The sequence below is a fragment of the Mustelus asterias genome, chromosome 18 (assembly GCF_964213995.1).
Source record: "Mustelus asterias chromosome 18, sMusAst1.hap1.1, whole genome shotgun sequence".
Lineage (NCBI taxonomy): Eukaryota > Metazoa > Chordata > Chondrichthyes > Carcharhiniformes > Triakidae > Mustelus > Mustelus asterias.
Genome location: NC_135818.1, coordinates 57110497 through 57127052, shown reverse-complemented (window position 1 = coordinate 57127052; position 16556 = coordinate 57110497). Strand labels below are relative to the sequence as shown.

Sequence of the window (16556 nt, the reverse complement as noted above, 5' to 3'; positions counted from 1 at the left end):
AATAAATTCTAACGGCCAATACTGAAAGATGCAGAGTTCTGGACAGAAAAGGAAAGGGGGCTAATTCAGGTAACCAAATCATGGAAAGAAGATAGAACTAGAGAATGAAGACATCAGTGAGATGAAAGGAATGAAGGCTGAGCAGGCTATAACGTGACAAGCTTGAAAAGGAGCATATGGAAGCGAAACTACAAGCTGTATAGAACCACAGGTCAAATCTTTAACGGCACGTGCTTCAAATAAAAGCAATTAAAGAAGAGAGTGACAATGCTGAGTTCATACATGTTTTCATCTTTCAGGTGGATGAATCCCACCTGACAGACGGCTGCGGAAAACATTCCTGTTTTTCCACAGGCATTGGCAGTTGGCGTGAAAACAGTAGAATTCTGCCCAAGGTTATTACTATATAATCAAGGAAAGCAATTGTCATAATACTGACCTGGGGAGCCCCACTATATATATTTATTCATTAAGAGCTCAACATCCAAATGAATGACTACAAGTTAAAGCACTACCCAACTCCAACATATCTTGGAGTGGCCTTAGATGGACACTGATCTTCCGGGAACACCTAAAAACAACTGCATCCAAAGTCAAGTCCAGAAACAACTTGATTGCCAAACTAGCTGCCACCACCACCCCCTGAACCTCAGCACCTTGTTTTGTCAAGATCATCACACAAACTCACACGCCCACCTGAATGCTACCATGTGTATCATTACTGGAACACTATGCTCAACACCCTCTCTTGACTCCCTGTCCTGGCAAACATCACTCCTCTACCCATCTGCAGACTTGCAACAACCTACAAAATGATAGAAAAGGTTCACAATCCCTGCCCGCGCTCCCCCCCCTCCCCCCTTTTATGCTGATCTATTCAGCCCACCCAAGGAACAACTCCAATCAAGGTGGCCGATTTGAAAAACCCTCTCACACAGAACTTCAATGCAAATTCCACCTGGACAAATGAATGGGAATCATTGGACACCACAAACAAGTACCTGTTCTCAAACCCAACTCAACAGCTGCCTAGTTTCAGGAAATAGTGGTCCACCCTCAATAGGTTCAGGACCAGCCACGGCTCTTGCTTGGCCAACTTCCACGGATGGGGCATTAGCACCAGCTCCCTATGCGCCATGGGAGAGAGCAAACTATACACCACATCATAGAAGAGTGTCAAATCCACAGATTCACCAGAGGCCTCTCCACAATCAACACAGCAGGACTGGAAGAAACTGCTTGGCTTAAGGACATGGCATTTGCTAAATAAATTAAATAGATTTATTCTTTTACAGCACGTGGATTTCTTTTTGTTGCCCAATACAAATTGCCCTGGAGAAGGTAGTGGTGAGCTATCTTCTTGAACCATTACAGCCCATGTGGGGTAGATACACCCACAGTACTATTAAAGATTTTAACCCAGCGACAGTGAAAGAAAGCCAATATAGTTCCAGGTCAAGATGATGTATCGCTTTGAGGAGAATTTATAAGTGGTGCTGTTCCCATATCTTCTGCCATTATCCTGAGGTTGTAGATGTGGGTTTGGAAGGTGCTGTTGAAGGCAAGTGAGTGCATTTTGTAGGTGATACACACTGCTGTCACTGTACCTCAGTGGTGGAAGTGAATGTTTAGAGTCCTGGGTGGGGCAAGCAGACTATCCAAGATATCAAGCTTCTCGAGTTGTAGGAGCTGCACTTGTCCAGGCAAGTGGAGTGTATTCCATCACACTTCTGACTTGTGCCTTGTAGAAACTGGACAGGCATTGGAAGGCAGGAGGTGAGTTATATACACTGAAGAATTCCCAGCCTTTGACTTGCTCTTGTGGGCCACAGTATTTATATGGTTAGTCCAGTACAATTTCGACTTCCTCAAGTCTGAAAAACATCGTTCAGCTCCAAACTGTTTCCTGTCACTCAGCCAACTCTATGGTGGTCCTATTCTTTTTCTTCCACAGCCTACAACTTTGCCTGTTAATGTGGCACCTTTTGAAAATCCACATCAAGTGGATTACCCTCATCAACCATTACCTCACTGAAAATCTTAATCAAATTAGTTAACCACAATTTGCTCTTAACAAATCCATGCTGGCTTTCTTTAATTAATCCACATTTGTCCAAGTGACTGTAAACTGCATCCTGCATTATTGTTTTTGAATGCTTTCTCACCATCCAGATTCAACTGACTACCCTGTTGTGGCTGGGGTTATCTTTCTATAAAACATTTTTTTTATTTGCAGTAGTTCTAGCTTTTAGCATCTACATCAAGCAATGTGTGTAATAACACCCTAAAGCAATGCTATGCATCCTGGGATATGTTTTATGATGCCAAATTCATTAAAGAACAAAGAATCCTAGACCTTTGCACCAGTGAGTAGTTTATGTTGCCACTCAAATGACAGATTAGCAGGGTTGACAATTTAAAGACTTTGGTTGTTTTTTTTTTTACATCCATCCCACCAGCAGGTTTTCAAATCTGAAAGTTACATCCAAGATTCAGCTTGAATTGACAAACCCATTAAACAGCCTTGCAATCAGCTCCCTTAGTTTTTCATTCAGTAGGTGATAGACTGTACCGTGGTAGGACATAAATATTGAATATAGGCGACTGTGTATTTTATTAGTGTCAAGTATAGTATATTTCAATATCATGGATAATATTAGGGATTTTGTTTGTTTATTGAACTTCATACTTGGGTCTGATCAAAGATCATAAACTGTGTCACAGACAGTCTCGTTTCTGCCTAATGTTTAAGAAGCAATCGACCATTCAGGGGGAGCAGAGATCTTTAAGTTGGAGCACTGGCTCTAAAGCAGCATAGAATTTATATTTAATCCAAGGGATTCATATGTGGAAAAAAAAAGTGATCTTAGATTTTTAGCTATGAGTGTTCACTCAATATTGGAAACATTTTGCATGTTAACTATAATTTTAATACAAAATCTACGTTGTAGAAATTATTTTTCTCGGGGACCTAAAAAAGGTAAAGTTGCCATAGTTGCTCTCATAAGCTGCTCTCCCCTTTGAGGGGAAGAGCTGATCATTGGGGATTTAACCTGAGGACCACCACAGCTCAAGCACGGGACAAGGTTGAGAAGGCAGGCCCTTCATGAATAACCTCAGCCAGTACGGGAATTGAATTCACGCTGTTGGCGTCACTCTGAACCATGAGCCAGCTGTCTAACCAACTGAGCTAAACTGACCTAGGGGACCTAGAAGCTCATAAAACACAATGGTCACAGGTTTAGTACCATGACTGGCTGTCAACTTGAACATTCTTTTACCAATTTATATGCTGTGCAGCTGGTATTAAAATAATGATTATAACACTCAAGACTGAACAATCTATGACTTAATACTCTGGGGGGAAATTCTTTTGTGAATTTACCAATTCTTAAAAATTGAGCTAATTTTTAAGACCTAGGCCCTGAAATGTTGTCAAGATATCAAAAATATGTGCACTAGTGCAATCAAATAAAAAAATCTAAAACTTATCAATTAGCAAAGTTAGATGCTAGATGCACAGAATATTACTCTAGTCAATGAAAACTTGCAGAATATGTTAATACAATGTTAATGATTTTTGTTAAAATTTGCTTGTTATTTTGGCTCTGGTACAAAATTCTCAACTGTGCAATGATAAAAATTCATGCAATAAATAAAATTAGAGATTGTAAATTTTCTAGACTGCGATAACTATCTATATTGGTTAAAGCTGTTGACAGTTATTTTAAAAACATTTAGTGACTTTAAGACAAGCAGAGGGAATGTTGGGATAGGCTGGACCAGCCAGCGTTTGGAGAGTAGTGATTCTGTAAAATAAAGGGAAGAATTACAGATACAAAATGTTAAATAGAATGATTGTAGCACAAATGGCGAGTGTGTAAATAAGGACCATGTAAATGATTATAAAATGATATTGGAATACTACATTAATTTAGATGTGGAGGGTGATTGGCAGTGAAGTCAAGTGTACTGGAAATTTGCTTTGAGAAGAATAAATATGTAGGGGAAAGAAAAATAGATATAACATTTCTATTGGCCTTCATTATATCCCCGCTTCTTTCATTCCCCTTACGCCTTCTTTGCAGATTATATAGTTACAGAATGATTGGGGAAGATGAGGTGCGAAAATTATTTCCATTCTTCTTTGAACAGTCCCAGAGCTCAAGGTACACTCGTTGTCACCAGGAAATTTGCCTTCTACGCATAATTGTGTCCGACTAACCATTAGCCTCATCAAGAGTTGATTGGACCATGTCAAACCCAGAGCTGGTAATACTTTACTTAATGAGCTGCAAAACAATTGAGTAATTTATCAAATACAGCAATGTAACCACCAATCATATTTATACAGTTCCTCCTTTCAAGGATTCTATAAAACTCTCTACATAATCTGTGTTGAACAAACAAAATAGGTCTCATTTTTCAAATAAAAGTTTCTATAAAATCACACAAGTCTGATTTTTCTTTCTATTCATTTGATTATGTGGACTATTAAGAGGTCCTGTATTTACAAGGAGCACGAGTGATTATTTCTCCCCAACTATACTTGTGGGAAAATTCTTCATTTTTTGCTTCAGTCCTTACTTTGTTGGCTTGCCGATAAACAAGCACAAATGCATGACTTTGTACTCTGTGCCAGTTTATTGATACATACATTTACTCTGGTACGGAGTTACATTTCAAGTATTACATTCCACAGCATATAGGTAAATATGGAACAATTTTAATTTACACTTGTATGAGTGCTTGCAGCAACATTTTAGTTAGAAATTAACAGAGTAGATGAAATGTCCAAAAGCGTGACTGAAGGTCCAGATTAAAGGAGGCATTTAAAGGGATATAGATTAGCAAATCAGATGGTTTAAGTGCTATCACAGTACTGGGCAAAATGATGGAAAACATGCTCAATGGCAGAACAGAGAGATGGGGTGGAACGGGGGAGGGCAGCCGGGGGCGCGCACAGCGTGGACAGAAGACCAAAGTTATTAGAAAGAAATTAGTGCAAGGTTTTAGGGCTGAAGACTAGAAATTGGAAGCAGCAAAGTCATAGAATGACTTGCAAATGAGAACAAAAATTGGGAAATTAATATGTTAAAACCTAGAGAAATTGTCAAGGCCCATATCAAATGGTGAGAACTGATACAAAATAGATATGGACACATTGGCTCCATTGAGACAGATAGGAAAGGAATTATATGAGGGCATAGAGTCAATGTTGAAACGCACAGGGAGTTTAAGAAGCAAAACTCACCATCGCCACAATCACACAGAAGATTCTCAGTATTAGAGGCATACAATCCAAATTGAAGTGATAACGATAATCAATTTCTTAACTCGAGTTGAAGAGTGTAATTTTAACTACTTCCTTGAAAGGGAGAAATTCTAAAAGTGGTATCGTTCTAGAAACCAAGGAGAAGTTTAGAAGGTGGTGGGACTCTAGTCCTAGAAACAATTACTTTAATTACATAGAAGTTGGCATACAAGGAAACCTTGAAAAATCTCTCTAAAAACATGGTTGACTTACACACTGAGCACACAAGTGAACTGTACAGGGTTGGTGGTCACTGTTCTAAATTTGTCATTGGTTGGCTGGTGCGGAAATAAAGAAGGAATGACGAACAATCCAAGTGTATTCCAGGAGGGAGAAATCATCAGGCAAGTCACCCAGGTTATTAGAGTTAGGCCATTTTGAAGTGAAATCAAGAAGCATTATTTCACACACAGAAAAAAGATGTCTCTTTATCCTTTTGTAAAATGGAGACCAGAATTGTGCACAGTACACAAGCTGTTGCCTAACCAAGGTTCTATATAACTTAAGTTCCCTCCTTGGAATTTTATTCCTCTATAAATGAACCTAAAGCTTGTTTATCTGTTTTGCTATTTTTAAAATCATAGAATCTCTACAGTACAGAAGGAGGCCATTCAGCCCATCGAGTCTGTACCGATCATAATCCTACCCAGGTCCTATTTCCGTAACCCCACATATTTACCCTGCTAATCCCCCTGACACTAGGGTCAATTTAACATGGCCAATCAACCTAACCCACACATCTTTGGATTGTAGGAGGAAACTGGAGCACCCGGAGGAAACCCACGCAGACACAGGGAGAACATGCAAACTCCACACAGACAGTGACCCGAAAGCAGAATTGAACCTGGGTCCCTGGTGCTGTGAGGCAGCAGTGCTAACCACTGCCAGCGTGCTGCCCAAAATAATTTGTAAATGTGTATCCCGAGATCCATTCTTGCCTCTACTCCATTCCATCTCTTATGGTTAATTCTCACACTCATAAATAATATGTAAACAAATGTATTTAGTAAAATGTATATACTTACCCAAAATTACTCCGAGCCATATGAGAGTCACTTATTGCATCCGCTATCTGTAAGAGATGTACAGAAAATCCTCCCAAGTTAGTTTCTGTTGAATCACTCTGACCTTTCTTGGTCAAATATATTTTACACCCAACTTACTTCATGGAGTCACCTTGAATGTAAGAGAGGTGATGGAGTTAGTCCTATAAAGTAAATAAAGCACCAACCCCACCCTTTGAGGTAAAAGGTTCTGGATTCTGCTCAGTACCTCCACTGGACAAGGTCAGGTACTGATTGTTTATCCTTTCATGATTTTTTTCTCCACCTAAATTACTGGCTATAATAATACAAAGTCATCAAATCTACAAATTAGGTTTATCTGCTATGATGGATTAATGGTACAGCAGCTAAAGCATGCATTTTTTGCTTTTAAATCATTGAAATAACTATCATGGTATCAGAGCTAAGCAGAGTGTCATCACAGTGCTTTTATCTACACCTAAAATCTACATCTAAAAATGTAATACGAACAGCAATAAATTTCAGAATCCTGGAACATTTTCAATGCACACAAATGTTTGTGTTATAAACAGTCTATTGTCTTGTGTATTTAGTGTTGATATTACTTTTTAAATTTCATTTAAGCTGTTGGGAGTCACATGTCAAAGCTGTCATTTATTGTCCAGAGAAGATTCTTTAAGCACTGCAGTCTGGGTCATTCACTAGACTATTTTGGGATTTTGAACAGTAACGATATAAAACCGGCAATTATGTCCAAGTCAGCATCATTTGTGACTTGGAAGTGATGGTGATCTTGTGCACCTTGCCCTTCCAGGTGGTAGAGGTTGGAGGTGCAAGAATACCAAAGTGTGCATATATGCGCAAGTGTTTAAACACTAATGTACATTAAGTATCAGGAAAGTATTACCTGATTGACACAGATGATGGGGCTGCTGAACTGATGGCTGAGATGATGGAGCATGGCTCCAACTTTCTGGAGGCATTTTGCCTTGGCAATGGAATCGCTGGCTCCAAATTCACATCTGAATAAAGCTGCAACTGAATCAATCACCACCAGGCGTATCAAGCCTCGTGACAATAATATCGGTAATCTTTTGCCAATACAGTGATTTAAGGATTCCTGTCAAAAACAAATAAAGTATACTGATTTTCTTAAATATTATTAATAAATCACTTTTTAATGTGCATACCAAAAGAATTACATTAATCACAATATGTACATTCTCAGATGCAGGAACACCATCCTAAGTAGTCATTTTGTATCCAATTAATTAAGAGATTTACTACAGAGTACGAGTTCTTATAATCCTTTCCTACATCAATCTCAACTGCCCCAATACAAACAAAGGAGGTTTCAGTGAATCAAGATGCTGAGGGGTTGTTTCTCCTTGTGGGAGAGTCTGGGACCAGAGGGCACAATCTCAGAGTAAGAAAGAGATGAAGAGGAGTTTCTCCTTTCAAATTAATCTGTAGAAATCTTTACTGCAGAGAGTTGTAGAGAGCTGCGTAGTGAAGTATGTTCAAGGCTGAGATAGATTTTTAATCAGTGAAGGAATCAAGGCTTAAGGGGGTAGGCGGGAAAGTGGAGTTGAGGATTATATCAGATCAGTCATGATATAGAATGGCGGAGCAGACTCAATGGGCCGAATGGCCTACTTCTGCTCCTATGCCTTGTGGTCATGGTCTAGGGACAAAAAAGATCTTAATACTGGAATTATATTCAAAATGTTTACAGAATATGTAGAACAAGGTCATTCCAGACAAACGCAAGCAATTTAACTTTAGCGATAATGAAGTTTGGAGGCAGACAGCAAGAACAATGTTAGAGATTTGGGCTAGTCACACCAAGATAAGTTAGAAGTCTCTGCAGCATGCGCAAAGGTAAAAATGTGACTAGTACAAGATGTGCCTGCTTTTGAAAGAACCTATATGGATTGTTAGATCGAAATTTAAACAATGACTGTGTATATGCGAAGCATGGTATAAATATGTGCAGTTTTCCTGTAAACATCAGAGTCTGCCTCAGAGGTCTTTCTCTGAAGTAGTGCTCTCCCTGCATATGCTTGAATAAAGTGATCGTAACCTGTTCTGAGTCTCCTGTGGTTAGTTTGTAAGAAATCAGCGATAACAGTACACCCACAGTGCTGTTAGGGAGGAGGTTCCAGGATTTTGACCTAGTGACAGTGAAGGAATGGCAATATATTTCCAAGTCAGGATGGTGAGTGATTTGGAGGGGAACCTCCAGGTGGTGGTGTTCCCAGGTATCTGCTGCCCTTGTCCTTTTAGATGGCAGTGTTCAAGGGTTTGGAAGGTGTTGCCCAAGGAACCTTGGTGAGTTCCTGCAGTGTATCTTGTAGATGGTACTTACAGCTGCCATTGTTTGTCGGTGGTGGAGGGATTGAATGTTTATGGAAGGGCTACCAATCAAGTGGGCTGCTTTGTCCTGGATGGTGTCAAGCTTCTTAAGTGTTGGAGCTGCACTCATTCAGGCAAGTGGAGAGCATTCCATTACACTCCTGACTTCTATCTTGTAGATGATGATCTGATTTTGGACAGGCTTTGGGTAGTCATGAAGTGAGTTACTCGCCGCTGGATTCCTAGCCTTTGACTTGCTCTGGTAGCCACAGTTATATGGCTGGTTCAGTTCAGTTTCTGGTCAATGGTAACCTCCAGGATGTTGATAGTGTGGGATTCAGTGATGGTAATGCCATTGAATGTGTATATGTTCTGTCTGCAAAGTACAGAATCTTGTGTATTAATGTAGGTAGCTTCCAGTACATGCAAATGCATCAAACTACAAACTCAACTGAATCTTAGATGGGTTGTCCATATAATTTTTAGCACACAAGGTATTTAGCAAATGTTATTCAATCGCAAAATCACATCTAATGTTGGACTGTTTGATGAATGACACCTAATCCCCTACCCTTTGCAATTCCTGATATGTTAGCTGCCGTTAAATCTATGGCAGCATGTAATAATTTCCTTGCATGTCTTTATGGGCTCCATCCTGCACTCATATTCACTTTTGAAATAGAACAATCAAATGAACTCCCTTTCCTGGACGGATTAGCTGAGAAATCTGCCAGCGCGTTCTCTGCCACGGTCTACCACAAGCTTACCTTCACTGGTCAATGCACACGTGCGTTCCACACACTATAAGACTGGTCTTGTAGGCAACCTGGTAAGTAAGGCCTGAGCCATTTATTGACCATGCAAGCTTGATGCTGAAATAGAGCGCATCAAAGACATCCTTCAGGATAATGGCTACCCTAAATCAGATTATTTTGTGCTGTATATTGTGCAAACTCATGAACAAACCCAAGGCTGTCACTTTCAGCCCTGGAAAGTGCCCAGTCTATCTCAGATTACCCTGGACGGTCAAGGTATCTCAAAAATTAGAGCAACAGGTGAAGCCAGCTTTTTCATGCTCCTATTATGCAGTAGCAACACGAGTGGTATTCGCCACTAATAGGATGCTGCTGAGGTGCCAAAAAGATATTCTGCCTATCACACAAATGTGTAACGTGGGGCCTCAACTATTTACCATTTATATAGACGATCTGGAGGAGGGGACTGAGTGTAGGGTAACAAAGTTTGCAGACGACACAAAGATAAGTGGAAAAGTGAATCGTGTGGAGGGCGTAGAAGGTCTGCAGAGAGATTTGGACAGGCTGAGTGAGTGGGCGAGGATCTGGCAGATGGAGTATAACATTAACAAATGCGAGGTTATTCACTTTGGAAAAAATAATAGCAAACTGGATTATCTAAATGGAAAGAAATTACAACATGCTGCTGTGCAGAGGGACCTGGGGGTCCTTGTGCATGAGACGCAAAAACCCAGTCTGCAGGTGCAACAGGTGATCAAGAAGGCAAATGGGATGTTGGCCTATATCGCAAGGGGGATAGAATATAGAAGCAGAGATGTCTTGCTGCATCTGTACAGGGCATTGGTGAGGCCGCAGCTGGAATAGTGTGTGCAGTATTGGTCCCCTTATTTGCGGAAGGATATATTGGCCTTGGAGGGAGTGCAGAGAAGGTTCACCAGGTTGATACCAGAGATGAGGGGTGTTGATTATGAGGAGAGACTGAGCAGATTGGGTTTGTATTCGTTGGAATTTAGAAGGCTGAGGGGGGATCTTATAGAGACCTATAAGATAATGAAGGGGCTGGATAGGGTAGAGGTGGAGAGATTCTTTCCACTTAGAAAGGAAACTAGAACTCGAGGGCACAGCCTCAAAATAAAGGGGGATCAGTTTAGGACAGAGTTGAGGAGGAACTTCTTCTCTCAGAGGGTGGTGAATCTCTGGAATTCTCTGCCCACTGAAGTGGTGGAGGCTACCTCATTGAATATGTTTAAATCACGGATAGATGGATTCCTGATCGGTAAGGGAATTAGGGGTTATAGGGATCAGGCGGGTAAGTGGAACTGATCCACTTCAGATCAGCCATGATCTTATTGAATGGCGGGGCAGGCTCGAGGGGCTAGATGGCCTACTCCTGCTCCTATTTCTTATGTTCTTATATGAATGTCAGTGTCAGTGTGATGCTGGGTATGTAGGCTGTACACTAGTGGATCATATCAAACAGCATGTCCCTTACGCTGTTCACAACAGGCAAAGTACAGATCATATTTAATCAGCCTGTGCTTGCAAAACGCAGTGTCCAACATTAGATGTGATTTCACAATTGGACATTTGATTGAAAAAAATCCTCAGTATGCCAAAAATTGTGCTGACAACCAATGTCACTTGGGATCACAGTGTGGCGCATTTGGGTGTAATGGAAGCTGCTATGCTAATACACAAGGCCCTGTTCTTTGCAGACATAAAGGACATGTTCATGCATTGCACCTGTACAGCTAAACAAAATAAGTGATAGCCTTTCACTGGTTCACTGCACAGTGCAATACCTTGACCAATGAGATTCAAGCTGCCTGGTTTAAATTTCAAACAATGCTTGGCAGTTAGCTATCAGTCATCACCAACTGGTGCATTCTCCATGGCAATGCCTTTATCAACATTTGTTGTGATTCTGCAATTGCAAAACATTAGCTATGTAATCCTCTGTGTGCTAAAAATTACACTGACATTATGCTGGGCATTTTTTGTACATGGAAAATATTGCAGGTAAAGGAATTACTTGTTGATGTTAAACTCACCACATCTGCAACATGTTCAATAAAGATGTTGTTACCAAACTTAATATCATTGACAATATCAGCAGGCACATCAGATCGTAACATGGACTGAAGGGCAATCAATTGCTGTAAACGTTTATTTGGAAAAGTATCCTCTGTACAAATATACACAGCTCCTAAAAAGATAAGATGTTCAAAGAGATAAAAAGAGGTGATGGGGAAAAAGTAAACTACTGAACATTTTTCAAAACTCCCAAGTAACAAGAAAAATAAAAGCAAAAGTTGAAGAGAAAAAAAGATTGTCAAACTCACACAACTCATTTTATTTATTGAAATAATTTTTATAAAATATGTAGCACAAACACTATAATCATTTTCAATACTCTGATCAACAGCACTCACAAGAGCTTTGTGCTTGTAACATCAGAGGCGGTGGTAATACATTTCTTGGATTTTCTCATTGGTTAATATATTAAGAAAAAAGAGAAAATATAAAAACTGTAAAAAAGCACTCATATTTAGGGAACAAAGTTGACAATTTTTCAATTTTCAAGTACCTAAAGTTTAAATCCCTTAACTCATTGAACCTCTTCTGAGGTCTGCTGTTATTTGCACAATACATGATGAGGTTGCACTGACAGGCCAGGCGTCACATCTTGGATATTTGAAAGCAAAAGTGCCGAAGGAGAGGATTGAGGTGAGGTGGAAAGCAAGATGTCAATGTTTGCATTATCCTTGACTGGTTGTATAGTAATCACAATTCTCATGCCTCATAATAGGCTTAATCAAATTTTTAGCCCATTTTAGCTTTGACAAAGGGTAATTTGGACTCGAAATGTCAGCTCTTTTCTCTCCTTACAGATGCTGCCAGACCTGCTGAGATTTTCCAGCATTTTCTCTTTTGGTTTCAGATTCCATTTGCTATTAGCCCATTGTGATTGATATTAGCCAGTACCTGCACGTCAAAACACAATTAATTGGGCATTTTGAAGATGTGAAATTAACTATCTAAAAATTTCTGTTACTCTGAACAACTTTGTCCCCCTCTTTTTTATTATTCATTTATGGGATGTGGGCATTGCTTGCCAGGCCAGTATTTATTGCCCATACCCATTTCCCCTTAAAGTGGTGGTGATTGAGCTGCCTTCTTAAATCACTGCAGTCCATGTGGTGTAGGAACACCCACAGCTATTAGGGAGGGAATGTTCCAGAAAGATTTACTTTCCTTAGCTTCTCTTCGTATCTCATTGATCTTATTCCTCATATAAGACTGAATAAAGCATGTTGCCAAATGTTTTTTTTACCTGCTTCTTGCCCACCATAGCTACTTGGGAACTGAACTGACAGACACAGCTGCATGCAGATTTGTGTCTTCCCTGCTGAGCTCTCACCAACAATCTCAGTAATTCCCATTAATGGAATTCCACCTCCAAGAAGTAAATCCAATACTGGGCAACCCATGCTAAGTTTTCGGTTCTGGGTTGGAAAAGGACATTCTTCGTTATACATCTGGAGAGCTGAGGAAGACACAACAGACAAGAAAAAAGTTTACATATTGTACATGGAAAATTTCAATTTTAAATACTTAAATATTTTTTGGAAACAAAAGCTTAAGCATAATTTACAGTTCAAAGTGAGTGCACATATCTGTCTTAAGACTTTGAATTTAGAAAGGGCACATACATTGCAACATTTTATTTTTGTTCTCACTCCCTATAATAATTCAAAGCCTTTCCTTGTTAATTATATTCCCTTATATCATATTACAAAAGGCAGGAAAACAGGCAGTGTATTGGTTAATGTCACATTCCACATTATCACCAGAAGATGTCAAGGCTTAAAAATAAATCAACTTAGCAGTTAACATTCCCTCCCTGAGGCTTCCCAATCACTCATTTGAAAAAGGACAAACATTTATTTAAGGAAAGAAGTAACTCGCTTATGAAATCAGGAAGACACAGTATCTAAATTGCAAATGTAAACCACTCTGCAGTGCAGTTTATCAATAGGTTCAACTGCAATTAACTCTTGGCTGCTTGGTTGATGATATATAATCTAAATTATTTACTCAACCTCACATCTCCAGATTCAGCAAGTTGCTGCTTTTCTGATAACCACCCATTTCTCTCTTGCACAGGAACCCAAGTCCCTCATGGAGTATGTGATAATCCCAGTCTATACCTATTTGACAAACCTTGTCCCAAAGGAGCTAATCAACTGCTGTTACTGGTGTCCGTTCCACAAACCCACTACTATGTAAAATAAATCTCACGTTTTATCCATGATTTTGTTTCCTTCCTCATTTTCTTGCTTCTGCCTCTCATTTTCTTTCTTTGGTCTTCAAGATGCTGATTCCATTAGGGTACAATTACAAAGGAACTGACTGCCCACCACTATCACTCATACCCAGTGGCTGTTCTTAATGCATGACCCACCATAGTGAGTTTCAGGAGCCTATTGAACCACAAGAACCAATAAAACTGAGCCCAACTCATTTCTCATCTGATATCATAAGAACTAAGAGCAGGAGTAAGCGATCTGGCCCATCGAGCCTGCTCCACCATTCAATAAGATCTTGGCTGATCTTTTCGTGGACTCAGCTACACTTACCCACCCACTCACCATAACCTTTAATTCTTTTACTGTTCAAAAATTTATCTATCCTTGCCTTAAAAGCATTCAATGAGGTAGCCTCGACTGCTTCACTGGGCAGGGAATTCCACAGATTCACAACCCTTTGGGTGACGCGATCGTGTAGTGATTCACTGGAAAACAAGCAGGATTTGCCCTGCCTTGCTTGGGTGCAAATGGATTAATTGTAGCACATTAACAGCTACAGCAGCAGAGACTAACACACTGTGTGCTGCCTATGGATTGAACCTTATATGTATGGCTCAATATGACACAGACATATGCATTTACATACTCCAAGCCTTCCTAAATTTTGTGTTCTCATCTTCAGGATGACCTTCTATTTACAAATATAATCCAAGTGTCACAGCATTGTAGACTTAAATTATAATTCCCTCAATCTTTCTTCTTCCAATTAAAATCAATTTAACTTGTAACCAAACTCTGGAATGGCCATTGTCATTATCTTCTGTATTAAGGCACATTTATAAAATGTGGAACAGAAATTATATTTGCACTATAGTCAAGCTCTACAAAATTTAATATTTATCAATTTTTAATTGTGACAAATCTTGGAAGATTCAAGCTAAAATATCATGTACAAAGTCTGTTCATCCAAAATATTTAATTTAAGCCTAAACTGCACTGAACTTCAAAAGACATCAACATGTCAGTTTTATAAAGATGTGCAAGTTATTTGTTTATAAGATGATTTCAAATGTTATGTTGATACATGATTTCTGAACTTGCAGTGATTTATGTCACATTCTACCTTTTACACACCTGTTACCACTGGATCACTCTTGATGACTGCTGCAACAGTTTTATGCAAATACTGCACATCAGAACTGGATAGTTTAGTGAGTCTCTGTAGATCTGATCCCGAAAGGCACAATATGTCTTTTATTGATTGGATGTTCGCTATGAGAAAAAAAATTGAAGAGTCTTGCATTACTCGATGACAAACTGGACCAGGGACTACCACTTATATTGGCATTTGAGCAACATACGTTTTACGTAGCTGCAGATTCTGTACACAATAAATAATGGGCAGCTGGCAGTAAACCTTCTATTAAAATAATTTAAACTTTTTATTCAATGAAAAACAGTGAAAATGTTTATTAAATAAAACATGTATCCAAATCACATTATTTATCAACATAGATATGTGAATCTGCAAATATTAGGTAACACAATTTATTTTCCTTTCCACTTTTCTCTGAAGTCTCCCCAAACTAATAACTTCCAGTAGATAGCCTTCATCCTAACACTGCTTCAGATGAAGTTGGATTCCCGGCTTGGGTCACTGTCTGTGCGGAGTCTGCATGTTCTTCTCGTGTCTGCAAGGGTTTCCTCCGGGTGCTCCGTTTTCCTCCCACAGTACAAAAGATGTGCTAGTTAGGCATGTTGGCTATGCTAAATTCTCCCTCAGTGTTCCCCCGAACAGGCGCCAGAATGTGGCGACTTGGGGATTTTCACAATAACTTCATTGCAGTGTTCATGTAAGCCCACTTGTGACACTGATAAAACTTTTAAAGTTGTACTCAGAGGTGCTTCCATATTAATTCCTATCAAACATTCTGCAGGCCACTGCTCTTTGTGTGATTTCCTCCCCCTTAGTTCTGCTCTGTCATGAGTTTTAAGCCTCCAACTTTACCTGCTGCGACCTCCCTCCCCATCGCTATTACTACTTTGACCCTGCTGAATGCTCCCAAGTATCCAGCTTACATTACTCACAAACTCACCTCGCTTTACAGCGGCCACCACTTTAGGATTCAGGTCCAACTGAGCCCAGTCCATTTTGGGCTCGGCGCCCTGACCCTCCTCCACACAGGCCACTCAGCCCATCGACAGACTGCCAGCTGCTGGCGGGAAGAGATGGAGCGCGAGGCGAGTGGCGGGTCACAGGTCACAACGGCCCATAGCCCCGCCTCTCCTCCAGTCAGCCTGTTACTGGGGAAAGTTAACGGGGGTTAATAACATACTGCTGCTGCTGCTGAGAAAAAAACAGTCGCGCATCTTTATCATCGACTACAACCCCCCCCCCCCCGTGAGGTATTTCCACATTCTCATCGTGTCCGAATGTTTATTTCGCGCTGATTTTAAACAGTTGATGGTGTTTTTATCATTGAGGCCGCCCTCCATCCCCACTCCCACTCAGGGTGACATCAAGGCGATTGGCTGAAGTGGCGCTATTGTAGAATCGTGATTGGTCCAGGTTTCTGCTCTACCTAACTGCCACTGGCTAATTTACTCGCTAAACGATTGGCTGCCTGGCTGGGTGCTGCTGCCAGATTGGTCAATAACGGACTTGGTGCCAAGTGATTGGCCAATGGCGAGTGAGGCTCTTGGGGGGGCGTGGTTACGTTCCAATGATGGAATCTGATTGGTCAATATCCCTGACCGTGCTACTCTGATTGGGTAATATCCCTGACCGTGCTACTCT

The 16556-nt window shown here is 40.2% G+C and overlaps 1 protein-coding gene across 5 annotated transcripts in view; it reads right to left on the bottom strand.

Annotated features, from left to right (window-relative positions):
- Positions 1-16158, bottom strand: part of xrcc3 (X-ray repair complementing defective repair in Chinese hamster cells 3) — an 84400-nt gene extending 68242 nt beyond the window's left edge. For 2 of the 5 annotated variants that reach the window (XM_078234011.1, XM_078234013.1), the window contains exons 1-6: positions 15856-16036; positions 14894-15031; positions 12784-12996; positions 11501-11655; positions 7247-7459; positions 6340-6386 (exon numbers count right to left, since the gene is read on the bottom strand). In XM_078234011.1, coding sequence (XP_078090137.1) covers positions 6340-6386; positions 7247-7459; positions 11501-11655; positions 12784-12996; positions 14894-15031; positions 15856-15910 — 821 coding nt within the window. In that variant the 5' untranslated portion in view covers positions 15911-16036. Of the gene's footprint in view, positions 1-2467; positions 4293-6339; positions 6387-7246; positions 7460-11500; positions 11656-12783; positions 12997-14893; positions 15032-15855 lie in introns of those variants that run through there. The other 3 variants (XM_078234008.1, XM_078234009.1, XM_078234012.1) reach the window with 3 other exon arrangements.
- Between the last annotated feature and the right edge of the window lie 398 nt (positions 16159-16556).